Here is a 20,580-nt window from a genome sequence, read left to right on the forward strand (position 1 = left end):
GTCGAGGTATCGAGTGTCCTTTTGTTACCAGGACAGAGCAGGAAGTCCGTGTGTGAGTTGAAGAACGTTGTTCTAGCTTTATTAAGCTTTTTTATTATCTATATAAAGATCTGTATGATTCAGGATATGTTATAAAAATCAGTGTCACAAACATACCTCTGTGTATTTGGACTTTTTGACCATTATTGTACGTAAGAACAGGAGCGCTTTTTCATGGCAACGCGAGGATGAAGCGCTACCCGGCGCCCTGCGGACAGAAGAGGCGCTATGTGGACACAGGCCCATAGGTGCTGTGCTGTCAGATGTTACATAAACTAGAGTTCAAGAAAAAAACTACATACATTAGACACATTAGGCATACTTAGTTCAACCTAATGCCCTCAAATAAAACAGTCCATCAAAGAATCCTACCTTCCTGCAGGTTATTGTCATTTGTTTTTACAACATATAAGATTCTTGTTTTCCTTATGTCATTGGGCAATATTTTAAAATATTGGCACACTGTGTGTGTGCATCATGTCCGAGACGATACTGAATCAGTCACAGATCAGCGCATACTGTATTCAATAAGACTCCTTCTAGGTGTGTGTGTGTGTGTGTGTGTGTGTGTGTGTGTGTGTGTGTGTGTGTTTTTTTTTAAAAGAGATGTTTCTGTTGTGAGGAACCTGATCCGTGTGTAGCTTCAGGCAGCGGTAACTCGATCTTTGTGACCCTTAAACACGGACAGAAGGCCAGGCCCGGTTTTACTTCTAGTGAAAAGCTCTTTGATCAAACGAAAGGTTCGATGCTGAGAGAGTTCAGATCTTTTGAATAATAAATGAGTCTCAATTACTTACATGATTAGATGGATTAGATGCTATCAAATTTGCTTGTTTTATGATGATGAAAACATTTAATTATGATGATGCTTTCTTACCGTTTTGTATCACAAATGTATATTATTTAGTATAGCTGCAGAAATAAAAGAGGTTTAAAATGATAGTATGGCCCACTTCGATTTCCTAATCAGATGACTCTGCAGTTACTTATAATGTTATATTAATAACATTAGTGTCTCATATTAAAGGCATTAACGTTCTGATGTTTCCACTCTCTTTACTCTCTTCCTCTTTGTGTTCGCTCTCTCTCTTGTCGTTACCTTCTCAGCCAATCGGAGCCTGATGCCCTGGAAGCCTGCGTCGTCTCCCTGAAGGCACCAGGGGGCCTCAGTCCCACAGCGGGACACCCAGCTCTGGGTTCGCTTTCACTCTGAACCCTCCGGCCCCAGGCAAGCTGTCCCACCCTGCCTCCTCTCCCTCCTCCTCTTCTCCTCCCGCTACTTCTTCTCCTCCCTCCTGGTCCCCACAGGCCCACCTGGCCTCCCATTCAGCATTCTCCCTCCATGAGGGGCGGGGGGAGGCACCGGAGGGCCTGGATGTGGACCCGGATGTGGACCCCCAGCCTCTTCATCTTGATTCACCTGAAGACCTAAGAGACCTGGGGAAACGATGCCACGATGTGTCAACTTTAACAGGTGAGTCACAAAGGAGGAACTTCACTCACTCATCAATCTGCAAATGACTTCAATATGTTGATGATACCGAGCAGCACCAAAGGCTAATTCAACAGTGTGATCTTAAATGAACAATGTAGGTGCGTAGCTGCATCACTAGAGGGCAGTGTTTCATCGTAGGTGACATTTCAGTCTAATTGTGGTTGTTAAAGCGCTGCTTCCTTTCTGTGTCTTTTGTTTTTCTTTCCTCACACGTAAACCCATACACTCACATCTTTATACAAATGCACGCATGTACACAACAAACACTCCCCACACTCAGACCTCTGCTCAGACCTGCCAGAGTTGGAGATAGTGAGCCTCCTGTCAGAGGGTCAGCCCAGCTACACTCTTCGGGCAGACAGCGTGTTTGGATACGACAACGACGACTGGCTGCACACCCCTCTGCTGCCGCCAGCAGTCGTTTTGGGACTCACGCACGAGCAGATTGAAGAGACTCTCAAGTACTTCTGTGAGTGCATCTTTTATGTACACTTTACATACCGTCTCGTGTGTAGTGATGATGTTACCAGTGGTGGACTCCACTTCATGTGCTCTGACAACAACGGTGTCCCATGTCACTGATCTATTCCACTCCCACTCACTGTTCAACCGTTGTCCTCCGGCAAGTCACATGACACAATAACAAACGGAGAGCGAAAATACCGGAGTTCCCCTTTTCAGTCTGACGAGGAGTAACATGAAATGATAAGATCTCCTTTTAGGGCATTTGCTTGTTATGTTTTCATACATACGTTGGGTTATTTTTGTCATATTACTGACATACTGCAGCTTTGCGTTAGCTCAATCTTTGCATAGGTGAAGTTATATGGTTTGTTAAAAGTCAATGTGTCACTTTTGACGGTTGGCCAAGAAGTGGAACACAGCAGCTCTGTGTTTGTAAAATGCTTGGACAGAGCTGCACTGAATGTAAACATCGGGCTCTTTGCTGATAGCGAGTCGCAGAACTGTACTTAATTGTTTTAGAGCTTTAAAGGTCTCCTTCTCTGTGATCTTTATATGAATTATATTCTTGTAAAAGGTGAAAATCATGTCACTTTGTGTGATGGACATTTTTCTAAATGTAGACTAAACGATCAATTAATCAAGAAATGACTGCAGATTAATTGATAATAAGAAATAGTCTTTAGTTGCTTGTTAACTTGTTTGCTTGATCACATAATGACATATTTTTCTTTATTCATATCTTGCCAAGAAATGAGAGTGAACTTAAGGGTGTGTGTGTTTGAACTGAAGTGAGTGTGTGAAGCCTGATCTCTCCTCACCTCCACACACACTTCCGCATTTGTGAGTTACAGATGTCAAATGTCACCAAGCTGCTTAACCTGCCGTCACTTGGCTTTCTAAGCAGTTTCCACTGGAGCGTCGCACAGACGGCCTATCCCAGAAAGGGTTTATCATTAGGCGTATAGGTTGTCTAGACTGTCGGGTGATGGGACGTTGCTGTTGTACTGAAGCTATGTGCGTGAGGGATCTTTTTCACAGTTTTTAGTGAATAATTTAAAACTGTGATCTGCTCTCAGATAGAGAGAGCCTCGCTTCGGAACAGTTTGACATTCATAACGCAAAGCCAGTAAATCAGTGGCTCAGTCAGCGACGCGACATTCAAACACGTGTGAATGTGCAAATATCTGCCGTGTTTACTTTGCAATGATATCTGAAAAGGTTAAGAAACGTTGCTCTGCGGTAAAGCGTTGTAACACGTTCATCTCCCCATAATCTGAATCTACCGTACATTTGATTCCTATATGTCCGCTACTACTCTGACATTTACGGTCCTTTTTTATTTTTTTTTATGGGTCACAAATAGGAGCCACTATGCCGGCTCACCAGTTTCTCAGGAAAGATCTGCTGAACCGACTGCACTTTATTCCGAGCTATCCCGTACTCCTGATGCCCTTGCCTTTTGTAGAAATAGGAGATTTCACGAGATTGTGTGGCTGCGTCGTCATAATGCTAGATAGCCTGTACCCAGCTGGTGCCAAGCCACATGTTTGTTTAGGTCCAGGACAGACTAACCTGCTCCAAACACTGTTGTGTTTGCAGCTTTTTGCATTGCATAGGTTTCAGGTACATCTCTTGCAGAATTAGATTTGTGTAATGGGAAAATATGTCATAGTCTCATGTGAAGGTTTAAAGAATGTAAGTCCTGAAAGTGCAGACACCAAACTGTAGTTTCAGTAGATGATTTTAATTAGTTTAGTATCCAGGTGTCTTGTTATCTGTTAGCTTGTGCACTGTTTCTTTCTTCATAAGACGGAGACACAGAGAGGCCTTGACGAACAGAGATCCTTTGTCTGAAATACTTTTACTTCCTTTATGACGCATTATCTGAAGTTGTAAAGGCGTAAACCTTTGCATACATATATGATGTGTGAGGGTAAAAAATGTCTATTCTGTCTTTGCAATAGTCATTTTAACAATGTCACAGTGGCCTCAAAAGAAGCATCTGCTGTGTGTTTAAACGGTTTATTGTAAGGCAAACTGTGAACAAAGGGATCTGCAAACAGGAGATGAAGCGCCTTCATGTTGTCTTAAATGAAGTATACTAAGGCTCGAAGGATGACCTGTTTTTATTTGTGTTCTTTGTGTATTCTTGTTAGCTAAGCAGATAACAGGAAGCTGTCTGAGCATAAATGTCCATGCATTGTGACTGTTTAGGCAGACCACTCTTACAGATGACTGCAATGTGTCTGTGAGACTGTTCTCTTTGCTTGCAAGCAAATAAATTGACTTTATAAACTTTGATCGCTCATCAAAACTCTGTTTATTTTACATTGATTGAAAACCTTTACTTTCTTCTCCCGACTAGTCATAAGAAATATTCCATAACATTTGTTTCATGCTTTGCTTCTGCTTTATCTGAACGACTTTTTCACAACGTCTCAACTTCACTCGTTGCATTCGTTTAAGGCTCTCAAGCTGATTTGTTTCTTGTCTCACGTTGCATCCGTCCATTATCTTTAACCGCTTATCCTGTTCAGGGTCGCAGGGGCACTTGAGCCGATCCCAGCTGACATTGAGCGAAGGGACAGGACACCAGACTACCACAGGGCTGACACACAGAGACAGACAACCGTTCACACCTACGGGCAATTTAGAGGCATCGATTAGTCTAAACTGCATGTCTTTGGACTGTGGGAAGAAGGAAGCCGGAGAACCTGGAGAGAACCCACGCTGCCCCGGGGAGAACATGCAAACTCCATACAGAAGGCCCGTCTGGCCCGGGAAACGAACCCGGACCTCTCATGCCACCACACCACCGTACAGCCTCATGTGGCATGTGAAACGTCATTTTAAAAGCTCTTATGATTGTGGTTATGAAGGGATTAAACCTCAAGTCACATTTCAGTGGAAAACGTAACCAGAATTACAAGGAAGCGTTTGAATAAATGTTTTGCTCACACCAAGAATAACATTAATGACTTGCAAAACAACTGATCCACACCTCTTGCTGTCAGGCAATGATGCTAGTCACCACACCAATACAATACCCAGGAATCCAGTGGGCCGTGCAGCGCAGCAGAGCGAGGTCACTCGTCTGGTTAAATTATATGGCTCTCAGTTTGCAGAGACTTGTACTGGCGATATGGTGCTTATAGATATATTATATCCTCTCATTGTGTTACAGCGGTGGGCTGAGCTGATTTTATCAAGTTTTATTCTGTTCTTAATTGCCTGTGTTCCAGGTGATACGATGTCTGGAGAAGGTTGAATCAAAGCAGATTGTAGGTTTTATTACTGGGAGGTGACTCAAGACCTTGTCACGTCTTTGCTTGTTATTATTGGCAAAGTACGTGATACTTCCTCATAACCTATGTCCCCTTGCAGCATGTTTAGTTGTGTTTCTATAGCACTAGCCTGTTAACTGCAACTGGTTGAGCCATTCCTGTGTAGAGGGTGGTCCACTTAAACCGTACACGTTTCATTTAGATGTGCTGCCCTCATCGATTTTACTCTGCAAAGACGGATAGGAAATCCCAGATAGTGAAAGTTGTGTCTCCCCTGTCTCCTGCGTGCTGAATTTGGCCTGGAAAGAGCCGGTTCGGGGTTGAAAGATGTATGAGTTGGTTAATATTTGATTGTAGAAAAACTGCTGTGTCTTGGGTAGCAACAGACAGTGGACAGTGACAAGACGGTGAACACGACCGTACACGTGGATCATTGGAAAATGAATTGTAAATTCCTATTTTGGATTTTGATTGCTATGAAAATAAAACGGATACAAGATGGAAAGTTATCTGTGTGGTTTAACAGCGCTTTACTTACTATCTGCTCGTAGAAAGCAAAAGTCTAATGCTCAGTATGACATGTGAAATGTTATTTTTTTATTAATCATATTATTTATTACTCATGTAAGTGGCAACCTCATCTATAAGTATTACACATATCATTGTTTTAGTATAGGGAGAAATATAATATTAATAGATGGAATAAAACAAATGCATATATTCCTTCAATAGCCCCTTTAAAAACCCTGAGAGTCTCAGACTCTATTGCTCTCATCAGACCCCTATAAAGTGGGTGTGGCTCTGTCTGCAGCAGTATTACGCAGAGCCCTCTCTGTATCTGGTACTACATGTGTGACCAGAACAAGAACAGCCATTGGCAGGGGCGGAACCTACCATCTCCCTCAATTCCAGAGGGGTGGGTGGTCTTAATGCTGCATCCTTTCAAACTGCACGAGCATCCCCATCCTGAGTTATTATTTCAATCGTAGTTAACAATACTTATCTTTTTGTGCTTGGACAAGGTCAGTGTGAGCAATATCGGCTTTTGTGGCTTGTGGTTTCGATTTTTCTTCGTCCTTCATCCCTGCTCCTCTTCCTCCCCTCTTTTCTTACCCGGTAGTCCAACGTGGCCAGGTATACGGAGGCAGGCATGACGACAGATGGCTCTTACAATCTGAGGGATTATGTATTAACACGAAGCAGCTCAGATTCTCTTGCACACACACAGGCACGCAGGTGTGTGCACCCACTCACGTAGGCCGGTGGCTATTGTTTTCCCAAACACACAGGCCAGCAGAATGAAGCCGGAGACCCAGTTGGCGCGTGACAGCACAGCGTACACACAGTAGAATCAGAAGAAGAAGAAGAAGGGGGTTCAACCGATGGACCGAGAGGCGGAGGACAGTTCTTCTCCGGTCACCATGGAGGTGTGGAGCTTCTCTGCGTCTGAGGAGGAGGAGGAAGAAGAGAAGAGCACTTCCAGTCTTGTGATGGATGAAGTGGTGAAGGAGGAGAAGAAATGCCTCAACAGCAATAACAATAATAATAATAACAACAACAACAAGAACAAGGAAAGCCTTTGCCGGGAGGTGACACAAGGTGAGATGAGCGTGCCGAGGCAGAGGATAGGAAAAGGCAGGTGGCACAAGGGGCTGGTCGGTGATCTGCTGAGTCCATGTTTAGAAGAGAGAGTTAAGAGAAATGATAAGTAAAGCATAAAGCATAAAGTGTCACGGTTAATGATTACTCTGCCCTGCAGATATTGCTGTCTGAGTGTGTTGTTGCACATTGCCTCCTCAAGGTCTTTGTAATCTAACTGCTTAAATACTTTATAGTGCACGTTGTGCACTGCAGGGTGCAACAGGGTGATGTCATTGCATCACACAAATGATGATACCACACCTGAATGCTCTTCCTAAGAAATGCCTCCTGCTGAATGTTACTGTGTGGTCTGTGGTTCACAGAGTGCAGGTGCATTAAATGTGCTGCTGCCTTAATTACAGTTCAGTATTGTCAGTCGTCTTTGCATTTTATGTAATGTAATTTTAGACGGTTGATACATCTCAATGAACACGTGCCAAAAACAGGATAATTTAAGGGTGTTGCCTGGCTTGTAGTGAACGGCAGTTATTATCGGTTACAGTGTTTGTGTTTACCATGAACACAGCAGGGCTGGTTGTGCATCTTAAGATTGAAAAAGGTCATGTTCTGCTTCAACAGAGCAGTGAATGTGAGCGGGAAGTGTCCTCTTCTTTGTCTAGATGGGCATGTGGCCGGCACCGACACCAATGCTGCGACACGGGCACCCCTGCAGAGAGACGGGGCACTCAAACTAACGCATTTCTTGCCTCTGTGTTATGCAATAGGATAAATAAATTGGATATATTTTCAGTGCATATGTACTTTAGCTGTTTTTTGTTGGACACGGTGTTGCGTGTGCGTTATTGTATATTGTCGGGATCTTTTAGGCTAAAATCCAGCTGTAGGTTTTAACCTATTAGTGATGGATCTGATGTTATTTATAATGTTATTTTAAACTCCCAAATTCTTTATAGTGAGATTAATGTTACCAATGCAAAATATGTCAAGAAATGTCCAGACAGATTAACATGAGGAAGCTCTGTAAAGTCTGCATCTTCAGAACAGTAGAGATCAAACCTTATTGGACCTCATCCATGCCCGTCTTATCCCCACAACACAACAGACGTCATAAGTATAAGTCTGCAAGCTTCATCCATTAGCTCCAGTATTAGCAAGCAAGCAGTTCAGGTTGGCTGCCTGGACTTAGCTCGACACAAACCCGAAAACATCCAGCTGGCATAACAGCATATCTTACCTCGATCTGCTCTACGTAGCCGTCGGGTCGAGCTGAAATACAGACGATATTTCAGCTGGTGAGACTTTGTGGGTGAACAGTTCAGGTGCTTGCTGAAGAATGCATTAATTCAAGTGCAAATAAGCCATTCAATGAACTTTACTTCAACATTCTGGAGGTAGACTGATGTGGAATAATGAATGTACTGCAGATGGAAACGACTGCTCTTACAGTCCTGCTGCAGACTTTGCTTTGCAATCCATTTTAAGTACATTAGGATTTGAGGAAGTTGAACTATTATCGGATTAACCTTCGTTCATTTACAGAATGTATTTTGGTAGCTACATGATTAACGTAATTGTGCGTAATTTAGGCTGTAGTTTATTAACGTGATTCTTTGTTGTTGACGATTAGGGTTTTTAAGGTGCATGTGAGTACTGGACTTCTGTTCTACCTTTTTATGTAGGTTTTGATTTAATTAATTAAGAGCTTTAAAGTTCTTTCTTGACCTCTTGACAAAACAGCAGTAACCTCTCACCTCAAGGTCTATTTAGTAGTTGCTCTGGAGTTTTTGATCATACTCGTGCAGTGCCCGCGCAAATCGTGCCCGTTAGGAACGGGCTGTTTGCTTGGCCGGTGTTGCTGCTTGCCGCCAATACTCTCGCCAATTCTGAAGTCGATCGGATGAACAGTTGTCAAAAGAATCGAATGCAGACTGACACCGTTTTATTTAAATAACAGGAACTTTGTCAGCAGATGGAGTTTGCCCGTTTTGTTTTGGAGTTGTGAAAGTACAAATGTCCCTTTTTCTGAGCACTTTGAGGACTTCTTGTCCATGTTGGCTTAAAGATTAGAAATGTACATATATAGCTATCCAGCTATATATAAGTAATTTAATTGATTAAATGAATGTTTAATGATTACTTTTGTGCTTTTGTTGTAATGCTCAGTTGTGCAAGTTTCCAATACGATTTGTCAGTTTTGTTGTCTTGGTCCATAATCTACTTTTGCATGTGTGGCTTTGACGCATGAATGTCTTTTGACATTTCTCTGGCAAAGCTTTGTGATTATTTGCGATGAGTTGGAACGCTTTCACTGTCACACTTGTGTTGGTTTTGCATTTCTCTTCCGTCTACTGAGTGAAATGTAAAACAATGTCCTCTATCTTACAGTAGATCAGCTCAGACTGTAGACATGAGTTCTATTACACAAGTCATGGTCAGCACAGTAGTTTAGCCCAAGGTTAGCTTCTTTCCATCAGGCAGATTAGACACTGATGCAGCTACCCAATCCCTGTGTTTCCAGGCCAAATTCAAGGACCGCAATCAAATTACTTTGCTGTCTGGCAACCTCCCGTCTCTTTAGTCCACCAAAGTAAGATTACAAAGCTGATTTTGTTGAAGAGGTATGCAGTGTCATTCAAAAATCGCACCCTAGTCAAGCCAAATGTTGTACATCCTTAAACAGACGAGTCAGATGTTGAAAGCACCGGAATGAGTTCTGCTCCAAAAGCACAACACTTGCAACGGCAGGAAGCATTACAAAAGAAGCGAAAATTAGAATGACAAACAATGATAACTTGACAGTTTGGCTCACAATCAGAACAGTAATTACTTCAATTAAGAACCACATGAATGCTTCAAATGACTCGTTGACCTCACGCAGCGCTTCATCCTTATTGACATTGAAGTGGACACAAACAAATCATTCCCCAGGATGTAAACAAAGCTTCAGGTCAATAGTCAGCCGCTGTTATCCCTTCGACGCCGTGCATGTCCTGCTGGTCTGAACACGTTGTCAGTTTAGCCCCGGCAGTCTCTGCCGATGAGCTATATTGGTATCCAGGAGAACGAGGTCTTTACAGCCGTCTAATCCGGGCTGAAAGGGATCAAGCTGAGAGGATCAGTATCTGGCTGACCACATGGAGATGTTGTGGTCTGTAGCTGTACTTGAGGATCTCATTCACACAAAGAAGACTGTCGTCAGTCTTGGTGTGTCCATTTGTGTTTTTACAGGTTAATATTTAATATTTAAACAAATGTGAGCAGGGTATGTTTATGTGGGCAGCCTCTCTTCCCATGTGTACATGACAATTCCATCTGTGTGTAACAATCAATTGTTAAATTTCACATTTTTAATCAATAATCCATTTTAACCAGAGCAGTGCCTCCAGTGATGCAACAGAAAACCAAATGTAAAGTACAGTACTGGACATGTGATAAACAATATTTACATTGTTGCCTCTTTGTGACAAAACCAGCCCGATCAAAACCTGCCCCTAAAAATACATACTGCTTTTAAAGTCCAACAGCATTGATTTCATCACCAGATGTATTGTAACATCTATGAAGTAACGGCATAAATGTTAAATACCTGTATTAAAATCAGTTTTCCATAAACAGTTATTTAAACCTGGTCCTAAAGATGCAGTATATTATCAGAAATAAAATTGTGCTCCGTAAACATATAGACCGATTCACTGACACACACACACACACACACACTGACCTGTGGCTCTCTCGTCCTTCCTGCCTGGACAACACAAACGTACTGTTTTTACTTCATACGCATTTATTGCAGTCTTTAATACTGTTTTTTTTTAATCTATTTTTTAAAAGGTTTTCCTGTATTTTGCCCACTTTCCAGGCGTCATGTTTTGAGTGTTGACTGGAGTCAGTTTGGTAGGATTAGTATGTAATTTGCATGCAAAATAGGTCTACCCAACGAGTGGATAAAAAATTTAATCCGTGCAACATCTCAAAAGTAGCTTAATTCCATGGGAAAAACGCAGACCTGGCAACACTGAATAACCCCTAATATGGTAAATGGACTGTACTTGTAAAGCGCTTTTCTAGTCTTCCGACCACTCGAAGCGCATTAACACCACATGTCGTCATTCACCCATTCACACCCATTCATACACTGGTGGCAGGGGCTACAGTGCAAGGTGCCACCTGCCCATCAGGACTCTAACTAAAATGTACACACACCTGCGGGAGCAATTTGGGGTTAAGTGTGTTGCCCGAGGACACATCGACATGGACTAGTGGTGCCGGGGATCGAACCGCCGGTGCTCTGATTGAAGGACAACCCTGCTCTACCACTGAGCCACAGTCACCTAGTATTTTCTATTGTTTAAAAACTTAAATAGAGGAAGTGATCAGCCAAAAATAATTGCTCATACCCCTTATCTCATGATAAATATTCAGCAAGACTTTGTTGTTCCGCTATCCTTTTGTGTGATTTCTACAGCTCTTTCTCTTCATTCATTAAATCTCTCTCTCCCTCTCTCCCTCCTCCCTCCTCCCTCAGTGCTGTGTTCAGACAGAGTGGGCCAGGTCACCAAGACATATCATGACATCAAGGCAGTCACCCACCTGCTGGAGGAGGTAAGAGACACACAGCAGATGAACGGGATTATAGAGGATTCCAGTTATCCGTTTGTCACCGCTTACAAAAAGTACATTACATTTGGTTAAAAAACATACCTGCAATTGTGATTGCCTCACTGAAACTGTGATTGTATAATATATATATATATATATATATATATATAAATGTACTATATCACTATGCATTATTCCGTAAAATAAAAGTAGAATTTATGCCTTTGCTTTGCAGAAAGAGCGGGATCTCGAGTTAGCGGCGCGAATCGGTCAATCCCTCCTGAAGCAGAACCAAGAAATAACCGCACGCAATGAAATGCTGGACGAACAGCTTGAGATCGCAAAGGAAGAGGTACAAACACACCTAACAAGTGTCTCACTGAAATAAACGATCCGTGCCACGTTGTCAATGTGGTGCTTACTGATACAGTCAGGTGATGTTCTTTACTGCGTGTTCTAGATCGCTCAACTACGCCATGAGCTCTCGATGCGAGACGACCTCCTTCAGTTCTACGCCAGCACCGAGGAGATCGAGAACGCTGAATCACAATCACCGTGGGTTTACACACACACACACACACACACACACACACACACACACAGAAGACAGAGGTTGATTCATATAGTATTAGTTTGTTTCTAAACAAAGTGCAGGTTTGTGACTTAGTCAGTAAAGATATCCTTAAAAAAGAGAATCATTGTAATTCATGCTACTAACTTCTGTTCTATCACCACCGTTGAACAGAAAACACACATTTTGAAATAAACATGTTTGTTTCGTTCAGTTTTTTTTCTCTTTGTGAGAAAAACATGAAGATGTCTTAATTCAGAAGATGTATCTTTTCTTGTTGTAGAATAAAAAGGAACGAATCGTGCAGTTCACTCAGCAACTTCGTCCACTACGACTTCCTGCAGCAGAAGCTGAAGGGTTTAGAGGACGACAACCGCAAACTGCGATTAGAGGTACGCAATGCTGCAAAGCTCTAACGCATATGAGATGAAATGAGACACTTATAAATGTTCATCGTGATTCTTACGGCCATGTCTGTATAAAATCTAGCTTTTTATTTTGTACTGTACATTTGAATAACAATAATAGGTCGTTTTTTTAATTGCCTCCAGTGTTAAAAGTATGACATGTTGACATTGTTTGCATCGCTTTGTTCCTCCAGGCCAATGACCTCACAACAGAGACGACCAACTACGAGGAGCAAGAACAGGAGCTGATGATGGTGTGTGTGGAAGAACTCTGTAAGTGGTACAGTCTTGTTTCAGTATATGAAAGTAACACAGAGACGTCCGTACGTGTACTGACCGGACCTGTGTGTTTCAGCATCAGTTAATAGGCGGGTCGTCGACCTGTCGGATGAGCTAGCGCGGAAGGTGGAGGACTCTTTCCGACAACAGGAGGAGATCAGCTCGCTGCTCGCACAGATTGTTGACCTGCAGGCCCGTTGCAAAGGGGTGAGAGAACGTTTCCATGTTCTCCAGGAATGGACACTCTCTGAGTGTCAAATCCCAGTAAAACTCGTCTAACTGTCTTCTCCCTGTCTCTCTAGCTCACCCACGAGAACGAGGAGCTGAGCCAACACCTGGGTGCCTCCCGCGAGAGCCAGCTAAATCTTCAATCGGAGGCAAGACACTTACACTCCCTCTGACAAAATACACTCACTTGGAGTAGAATTAGGATCCCTTCACATCCAGCAACACTTGTGTGTGTAAAACTGATGCGTCTCCGCTTGTGGCCTTCATCGGTTTGATTCTAGCTTGAGCTCAACTTTGTTTTCCAAAATGAATACAATTAGAATGTGGACACCTAAAACATGCACAAACCACAATGCTCAGAAACGAAACAGAAGGTAATCAATCAAAGAAATCAACAATCTGAGCGCTTTGGACGTCGGCCCAGTCAAAATGCTCCTGGCTGACACTCCCCGCTCAACCAGTCCGTCTGCTGTCAGACTTTCAGAGCCCTTGCAATCTTCTGAGACAAAAGTAATGATTTTATGTTTACTGCAGACCTCTGTGAGTTTGATGAGAAGGTCTGTGTGTAACACGGCACTGCACATACAATGTTTAGTTGATATTTTCTTAATATGCAGATCAGCTACCCTAAGAGCCTTCCTATGGTTTCCCAGAAACCCCTTCTCTGCGTCGCCACACAGATCTGTTTATATGTGTCTTTGCAGATACTTAATCATTAATATGTCAATATTCAGCTCTGAATTATACAATGTATTGTTCTTGTACTACAATTTGACAGATATGTCTCCTTTTGTCCTGCAGCTCAAGGACCTGCGGGACAAGTACTCTCAGTGTGAGGACATGCTCCGCGAGGCCCGAGAGGACATTAAGAACTTGCGTAATAAGAGCCTCCCCAACAGCACGGTGCAGCGCTACACCGCGCTGGCCTCTGTCCTCCCCATGGACTCACTCGCAGCCGAGATAGAGGGCACCTTCCGCAAAGGCCTGGACACCCCGGCCCCCTCGGAGTACAAGTGAGTCTGTGAAGTAGCAAGTTTAATAGTCATTCAAGATTGGACTGAAATCTTAAGAGATTGTTTCCTCTGATCTGATACCTTGTTCTTTCTCTCCGGTCCGCCCCTCCCAAGTTGACTGACTAAAGATCTTATAGCTTACTGTGGAACGAAGCAGCTAGCTAGATGACTGTGGCATACAATGTATTCTAAAAGTTGTTTATGTTTGGATCTTTCTTTATGCCCACTCACCCCCCAGTTTCTCCCCGCAGGAACCACCCGTGGCGTGTGTTTGAAACGGTGAAGGTGGTGAACAAGGCCGTGAGGCTGCGGTCTCGGTGCCACTCCCCGGGGCTGCCGGGCTCCAGCCCGGTGTCGGCTCACTCCAGTTGCATCAGCACCCCCCGGACCAGCTACTATGGCTCAGACAATGCTAGCCTTACTCTGGAAGACAAACCCAGTTTCAACAATGCTCCGAAAGAAGACAACAGGTGTGTTTGAGTGTGCATTAATGCACATACTGTACGTGCACTATAATCTCAAATGGAAAATTCCAGATCTGTTTTTGATCATTTTATATGCATTGTATTTTTTCTTGATTACAAGTTCAAATGTTTTTGCCACATGAGTTTATGATGACGAACCCACTTAAAGGTCCAGTGTGGAAGCAGCTAAAGCAAGCGTCACATCTATTCACCACAGACTCAGTGGGCCGAAGCGTCTGGGCCAGCCGGGCACACCAGGAGGCCAGGACCTCGAAGCCGCCTTGTGCAGCCTGTCAGCCCGCCAGCAGAACCACTCCTCTGAGCGGCCCTTCTTCGACGTGGAACGTGAACGTAAACTCCACGCCTTGGCAGCAGACTGCGAAGAGGCCGAGGGCTCCAGTGGCTTCCTGACGCCAAACGACAGCCTGGTCTCCAGCCCAGCAGCGTCGACAGGCACCAACTACTCCAACGGCAGCTCACGGCCCTCCTGTGGCTCCTCAGGAGGATCCAGGTCCTACCTGCCCGACCGCCTGCAGATTGTCAAACCTCTGGAAGGTAAAAGTCTCCGCCGGATACTGTCTCTCATCAATTTCTTGGAGCTTATCCCAGTTTAAGTGGAGTCACGATGGAGCATGCTGATCATTGTTGACATGAGTCTGCGATCCTAATTAAATACCACCGGTGCAAAGCTGTTCGGCTCTTAAAAGTAGAAAGTATTCTTTTACAAGAATAGAAGCAAGGCAACAGTTTCAAGTACTTTTTTTTTTCCATATCTCAAATAATTCATAGTAATTTCTAACTGTATAAATGACACGTGACTGCCTCGTATTACAACATTATTCGACCTCGGTTCCCTCTGACTCTCTCGTCGTCAGGCTCGGTGACTCTGCATCAGTGGCAGCAGTTGGCCAAACCAAACCTAGGAGGCATCCTGCATCCACGTCCGGGCGTCCTGACTAAAGACTTCCGGGAGCTCGAGGTCGACATGCAGCACGTCTACAGTCTGAACGACCTGGAGGAGGACGAACCGGACCTGTCGCAGCTCTCTGGAGCACACGGCATGGGTAGGACACACTGCACTCATGCTGCACAGTCCCACTCGCTCCATCATTCTCTTCGCCTCATTAAATCTCCTCTAAAATCCATGCTTCCTGCTTTCTCTGCTCCTTTATATTGTTCATGTCCCATTGATTGAGTGGTATTACTTCAGCTACCAGCTTCATTAGCTCTTGTAGTTCCTCATTGAACGTAACTTTCTCCATGTGTAGTTTAATGTGCATTTTCTCCCTCCATGACCTCGCAGTCTCTCCACCTGGTCCCAACCTCCCTCAGACCTCTCCCACACATACCATTACCACCTGCCAAGTCCTGCAACCCTCCCTTCTCATCCCATCCTTATCCACTAGGTAAGAGTACACACACTGTGAACTATTTGTTTAGCATGCTTTGTTATTGTTGTGAATGGGATGTACATGAGTTACTGTTAACTTTGAGCAGGGAACTCCTCAAAAAGAGTCATTTTGGTTCATTAATCCACAACTTGTTTTTGCAGATTTCCTGTCTTCCATCTTGCTTTTTCTCTCCATTTAAACGTCTGCTCTTTACCCTGACAGTGGCAGAAAACGTCTGTCGAGGCTCTTCCTCCAACTCTAAAAGGCGCCTTCGGGGCAAAGTAAGAGTCGAGGGTTATGGATACACTATGAATACAGGATTTTATTATTAATGACGGAGGCACGGGACCAATGTCTGTTTAACTAAATAACACCACGGTTAATAATAATAAAGAAGTTTTTGTTTAAGGTGTTAGAGCTGTTAAACATTTGCAATGACCTAACGGAAAAGATCATCACTACTTGCACTGTGCTTCTGTCGCCTCCTAACAACACTAACTTGTTTGTACTCCCCACATATTCTCGGCTCGTTGTGTTTTAACGTCTCCTGACCTTCCTAGGTTTTCATCTCAGCAAACCACCAGATCCTGTTTCATCACCGCTGCCACGCTAACATTGTGTTCATCCATCTTACAGCAGGCAGACACTAACAACAAATTAACTAAATCAAACTTTTAACATTTTATTGTTTTCTTATCATGATTTGGGAATGAGCTTGCATGTTTGTGTGAGAAGAAACAGCTTTGTTTTGTTATCTATTGTGTTTTTTTAAGTGTTGTTTTTTTTTTCTGTTTGCAGGCTTCGCTCTTTCGGGCTGCCATCTTGTCGGAACTGTGAGCTCGTGAGCACTTCATCGCCATCCCACCAGCGGCCCTTTGGCCAAGGAGGCCGGACCGCCGCCAACACCTCAACCCTAACCACTTCATCACTGGGACTCCTGCAGCTGCTGCAAGAGCGCGGCATCTCAGCCTCGCCTCATCCGCACCACCACCTGCACGACAACCACAGTAACAAACCTTCACCCTCCACAGTAACAGACAAATGTGGAGACTCCCCACTGGACAAAGAGGGACGAAGGTACATTTTCAGTTTGAACTTGGTCAAGAAGCTTCAAGGTCTGGGGTTGCACCGAGTGGCAGCCTGGGGGATGACGGGCCGCAGTGTTAAAGAGAAGCGGTCGGTCATCCTCTGAAAGTTTGATGAGGACTGTTCATCACTTCCTGCTTCCATCATTCACCGTAGGGACTCTACATCCAGCCGTGTGATCCCCACTGTGCTGTTCAGGGCCCACAGCTGTGGTGTCTTGAAAACATAAGCCACAGAATGTGCTAGAGCCATACTTTAAGTTGTCGGTAGTGACCAGTAATATTATTTTCGATGTTTGTGTGTGTGTGTGTGTGTGTGTGTGTGTGTGTGTGTGTGAGTGAGTGACATCTTCATCTCAGGAAAATCAGCTGATTATCACCAGTTTCTTTGACTTCTTTTTACACAAAAAAAGAAACATGAAGAAAAAACATTTTTATACCGTGTATCGTGATTGTCATTTTTCACGTTTTCCCCGCCGCTGGTTTAAAAAAAAAAACAACAACTCATCATCAGTTTCCAAAGTGGAACATCACTTATGTGTAAATAACAAAGTTGTCATTTGGGAAAATTAAAAAGGACTACGTGCAGTAAATTATTGTTAATTGAAACCACAAACTGAAGCGATGCTGTCACACTGAACATCTTTCAAATGGACTAAAATACACTCCGTCTTCCTGCTTATTAGCTGCTACATTGAGATTAGCATGTTGTATATAAGCTGTCAAATATACTCGGTTAAACACTTGAGATGTTGATCAATTAGCATTGCGATGACGGACGATGCGCCGACTAAACTGAAACACGTTGATGATGTTGACGTCCTGCAGCCGTCTGCCCTAAAGTGCACCACCTGCTTTCACGTAGCACATGTTGTTATGGCTGCTGAGTCACCTGTTGGACATTTCTGAACTTCATCCTGAGCAAAACCTCACCAAGATGAAATCAGGTTTGCCATGCTGCATCAAAGAAGGTGAATGTTTTTTTTTATAAGCAATATGTACATTTACTGCACTGTGTTCACTGAGAATCTTGCTGAATTTCACGTCATCAGGAATTTTTAAATAGCTGGAAGGTAAATTAAATCAAAAATAGTTTCGGGCATTCAAAGTGAGTTCTCCATGTGGTCAAGAATCCTTATTTAAAGACAAGCAGACAAGTGGTCCTAATTATTTAAACAGCATGTTTCTTTGAAATCTGTCTGAACTGTCAACTGTAGCAAAAAGGCGTATAGGATACCGAGGATTAAAAAGGGAAGAAATCGTAAACACAGCTTTTAAAAATGTGTGTTCTGACTTAAATCAACCAAAGCACTGTTTCTCTGCACTGCTGTTTGCTCTGTTCTGTGTTAGCATCACAGCTGTATATGTCTATATATGTGTGTGTTTGAGTTGTACCACCTGTGAATAAAACTTCCAGCACAGTTTTATACGTCTCTTGTTTACCTCATGGCAGCGATGAAGACAGAGATGACTATTGTGATAGTTCTGCAAAATGGTTTTATTTATAAAGTTGCAGTGAAAGTAGAACATGGACTTTATGTAAAATGTGAACAAAAAGCAGGAAGTCTGAGCTCTCGGGTCGTCGTTGTGGCTCATTCTGCGTCCCGGCGTCCAAAGTCCACCCAGCCCTGGTAGTCCCGATCTGACATGCACTCAGTGTTCACCATCCCTGTGAACAAACCATTCCTACATGAACCCACACACACGGGTTCAGTACACAGACCTGAGCACCTCCTTGGATCTCCGCCCACTCACTCAATCGTGTCACAACAAAACAACAATCGGAGAACTTTCACACCCGGACACGCAGCATACCTGAGATTGCTTGCATTATCTGCTTAGTCATAATCTCCCGTTCGTCCTCCGACAGGTGTGCCCGTCTCTCCATCCGTGCTGAGGGAGCCTGAGGCGCCAGCTCCTGTCTGCCTGCCGAGTCTCTCACCGGCTCCCTCTTGGCTAGAAGCTGCTGTAGTAGACGAGTCTCTTCAGGGTTTCCAGCTGCAGAGGGTGGTAGCAGTGCAACCAGCAGTGCAAACACCACAATAACCTTCCTTGACATATCTGTGTACAAGAGGAGACAAAACCAGTTATATTTACTCAAAGTGACAAAATAACTATCTAAAAATGAATGAAAGGAGTTACCCGTTACCTGTGAAAAGTGTTTGAAATATGTGCACAACAGAATCCAACAGGTGTGATGCTTCTGGTGCACACCGAGCAGATCGGCTCCTTTTATACCACAAGTTTGGTGTCAGCGATTACGGCTTCAAATCAAAGAAAGATAACAGCGTTCACTGATTGATTGGTAGATGGATGCATTGGGAGGATGTGCGTTGACCATGAGATCCGCAAATCCATTATTATGCTTTTCACTTACCTGGAAAGGCCCGTTTGGCACGGCAGTAACAATAAAACGAGTCAATGTGTTTCCTGTTCATAATAAATCCAATACTCGTACCGGGGAGCCTTCTCTGACCAACACAGAGGATCTGATGTTCACGTGTAGCCACTGAAAACAGGGTTGTCTGTTGTTCTCAACCGGCTTCCTCTTATTACATATTTTCACTTTAAACATTAGCAGTTACTACTATTCTAAATATTCACACATGTTGCAACGAAAGGCAGACAAATTAATTATTTCCTATTTCCGTGTAGCATATAAGTGCCTGAATTTCAACCCCGTACTGTAGACACAGTTTTTCTCTTTTCATTTTAAGAAGAGCTGGATGATGAATCTCATTTGACCAAAAAGCAAAGTGTTTATAATTTAATGATTGTCTGGAGGTGATCATTGCCTTCACAGTGTCACGCTGTGGCCTGGACTTTCCAGATGACGTGCACTCAACCCTTTTAGTGAACATACTACAGAGCGTGGTTGACATACTGTATAGATTTTCTACAAGTGGCGCAGTTATTGTGTATCTAGTTGCCACAGACAACATATATATAACGTCAGAAAACAACATGAACACGAGAGTATGTTCTACCAGGCAGTGAAAGCATCACCTGGCAGATGGATTTGCTTGCAATGAGTGATTATGTGCTATGAAAAGCTGAGAATGTGCATACACGTGTTCATCTGCAGACCAAACCTCAGGATGTAAATCTGAGCAGTAAACTCAACGCCTGACACATCATCCTGTCGGTTATTGGGACAATGTTAGTGGGCTTTGTTTGACCTCAGTCTTTATTTCTAATAATCCTGAGGTGGAAAGACATTCACTGATCTTATCATTTATGATCTGCACTGGCGGGACACACACCCATCACTGAAATGTGATAAACGTCTCAGACACCACATACTGTAGACCGCTTGTTGCCAAGATCAGACTCCACGTTATCAGGCCAGGCTGCAGCAGATGCTCATCACTGGTGAAAGGTTACGATGAGTCTACTTAGTTAGACCACAATTTCTTAATCCTCAATGCTGCTTTAAGCTGCTCATCTCTCTGGCCTGGTTTCAGTTTTTGGTCCCGATCAGGTCCCATAAAGTTCATAACATAACATATTAAAAAGAAAGGCTAGACTGACATGTTGTTCATCCTGAGTTGGAAAATCCACAATATTGCACTCAAAACAGATCGACAGTTACACAATTTATTGCAGTAAAAAACAAGTGAAATGGATTGAATACATTTGCTGAGCTTGTGATAAAAAC

The 20,580-nt window shown here is 43.4% G+C and overlaps 2 protein-coding genes across 2 annotated transcripts; one reads left to right on the top strand and one right to left on the bottom strand.

Annotated features, from left to right (window-relative positions):
- Window positions 1-267: 267 nt before the first annotated feature.
- hap1 (huntingtin associated protein 1) lies at window positions 268-18,346 on the top strand. Its single transcript, XM_076090855.1, has 16 exons — window positions 268-287; window positions 1,173-1,513; window positions 1,815-2,003; window positions 11,411-11,487; window positions 11,720-11,836; window positions 11,945-12,039; window positions 12,339-12,447; window positions 12,657-12,735; window positions 12,818-12,948; window positions 13,044-13,118; window positions 13,771-13,982; window positions 14,234-14,452; window positions 14,616-15,001; window positions 15,322-15,510; window positions 15,750-15,852; window positions 16,636-18,346. Exons 1-16 carry the CDS (start codon window positions 268-270, stop codon window positions 17,027-17,029), a joined length of 2,736 nt encoding a protein of 911 aa, XP_075946970.1. The 3' UTR covers window positions 17,030-18,346.
- Window positions 18,347-18,514: 168 nt separating this feature from the next.
- On the bottom strand, window positions 18,515-19,128 carry LOC142948489 (uncharacterized). The gene is made up of 3 exons (XM_076090552.1): window positions 19,065-19,128; window positions 18,738-18,983; window positions 18,515-18,591 (listed from the first exon to the last, which is right to left on the bottom strand). The coding sequence occupies exons 2-3, from the start codon at window positions 18,979-18,981 to the stop codon at window positions 18,515-18,517; spliced, it is 321 nt and encodes a 106-aa protein (XP_075946667.1). The 5' UTR covers window positions 18,982-18,983; window positions 19,065-19,128.
- Window positions 19,129-20,580: the final 1,452 nt, after the last annotated feature.

The sequence above is a fragment of the Anarhichas minor genome, unplaced genomic scaffold (genome assembly GCF_050575085.1).
Source record: "Anarhichas minor isolate MPS153535 unplaced genomic scaffold, ASM5057508v1 ptg000012l, whole genome shotgun sequence".
Taxonomy (NCBI): Eukaryota; Metazoa; Chordata; class Actinopteri; order Perciformes; family Anarhichadidae; genus Anarhichas; species Anarhichas minor.

Bases quoted from the DNA above. Each gene is read 5' to 3' on its own strand.
- hap1 (XM_076090855.1), top strand. From the start codon at position 268: ATGTGGACACAGGCCCATAG. The intron at 288-1,172 runs GTGCTGTGCTGT...ATGCCCTGGAAG, and splicing joins ATGTGGACACAGGCCCATAG to CCTGCGTCGTCTCCCTGAAG. The intron at 12,040-12,338 runs GTGGGTTTACAC...TTCTTGTTGTAG, and splicing joins AACGCTGAATCACAATCACC to AATAAAAAGGAACGAATCGT.
- LOC142948489 (XM_076090552.1), bottom strand. From the start codon at position 18,981: ATGTCAAGGAAGGTTATTGTGGTGTTTGCACTGCTGGTTGCACTGCTA. The intron at 18,592-18,737 runs GTATGCTGCGTG...GTTTGTTCACAG, and splicing joins GATAATGCAAGCAATCTCAG to GGATGGTGAACACTGAGTGC.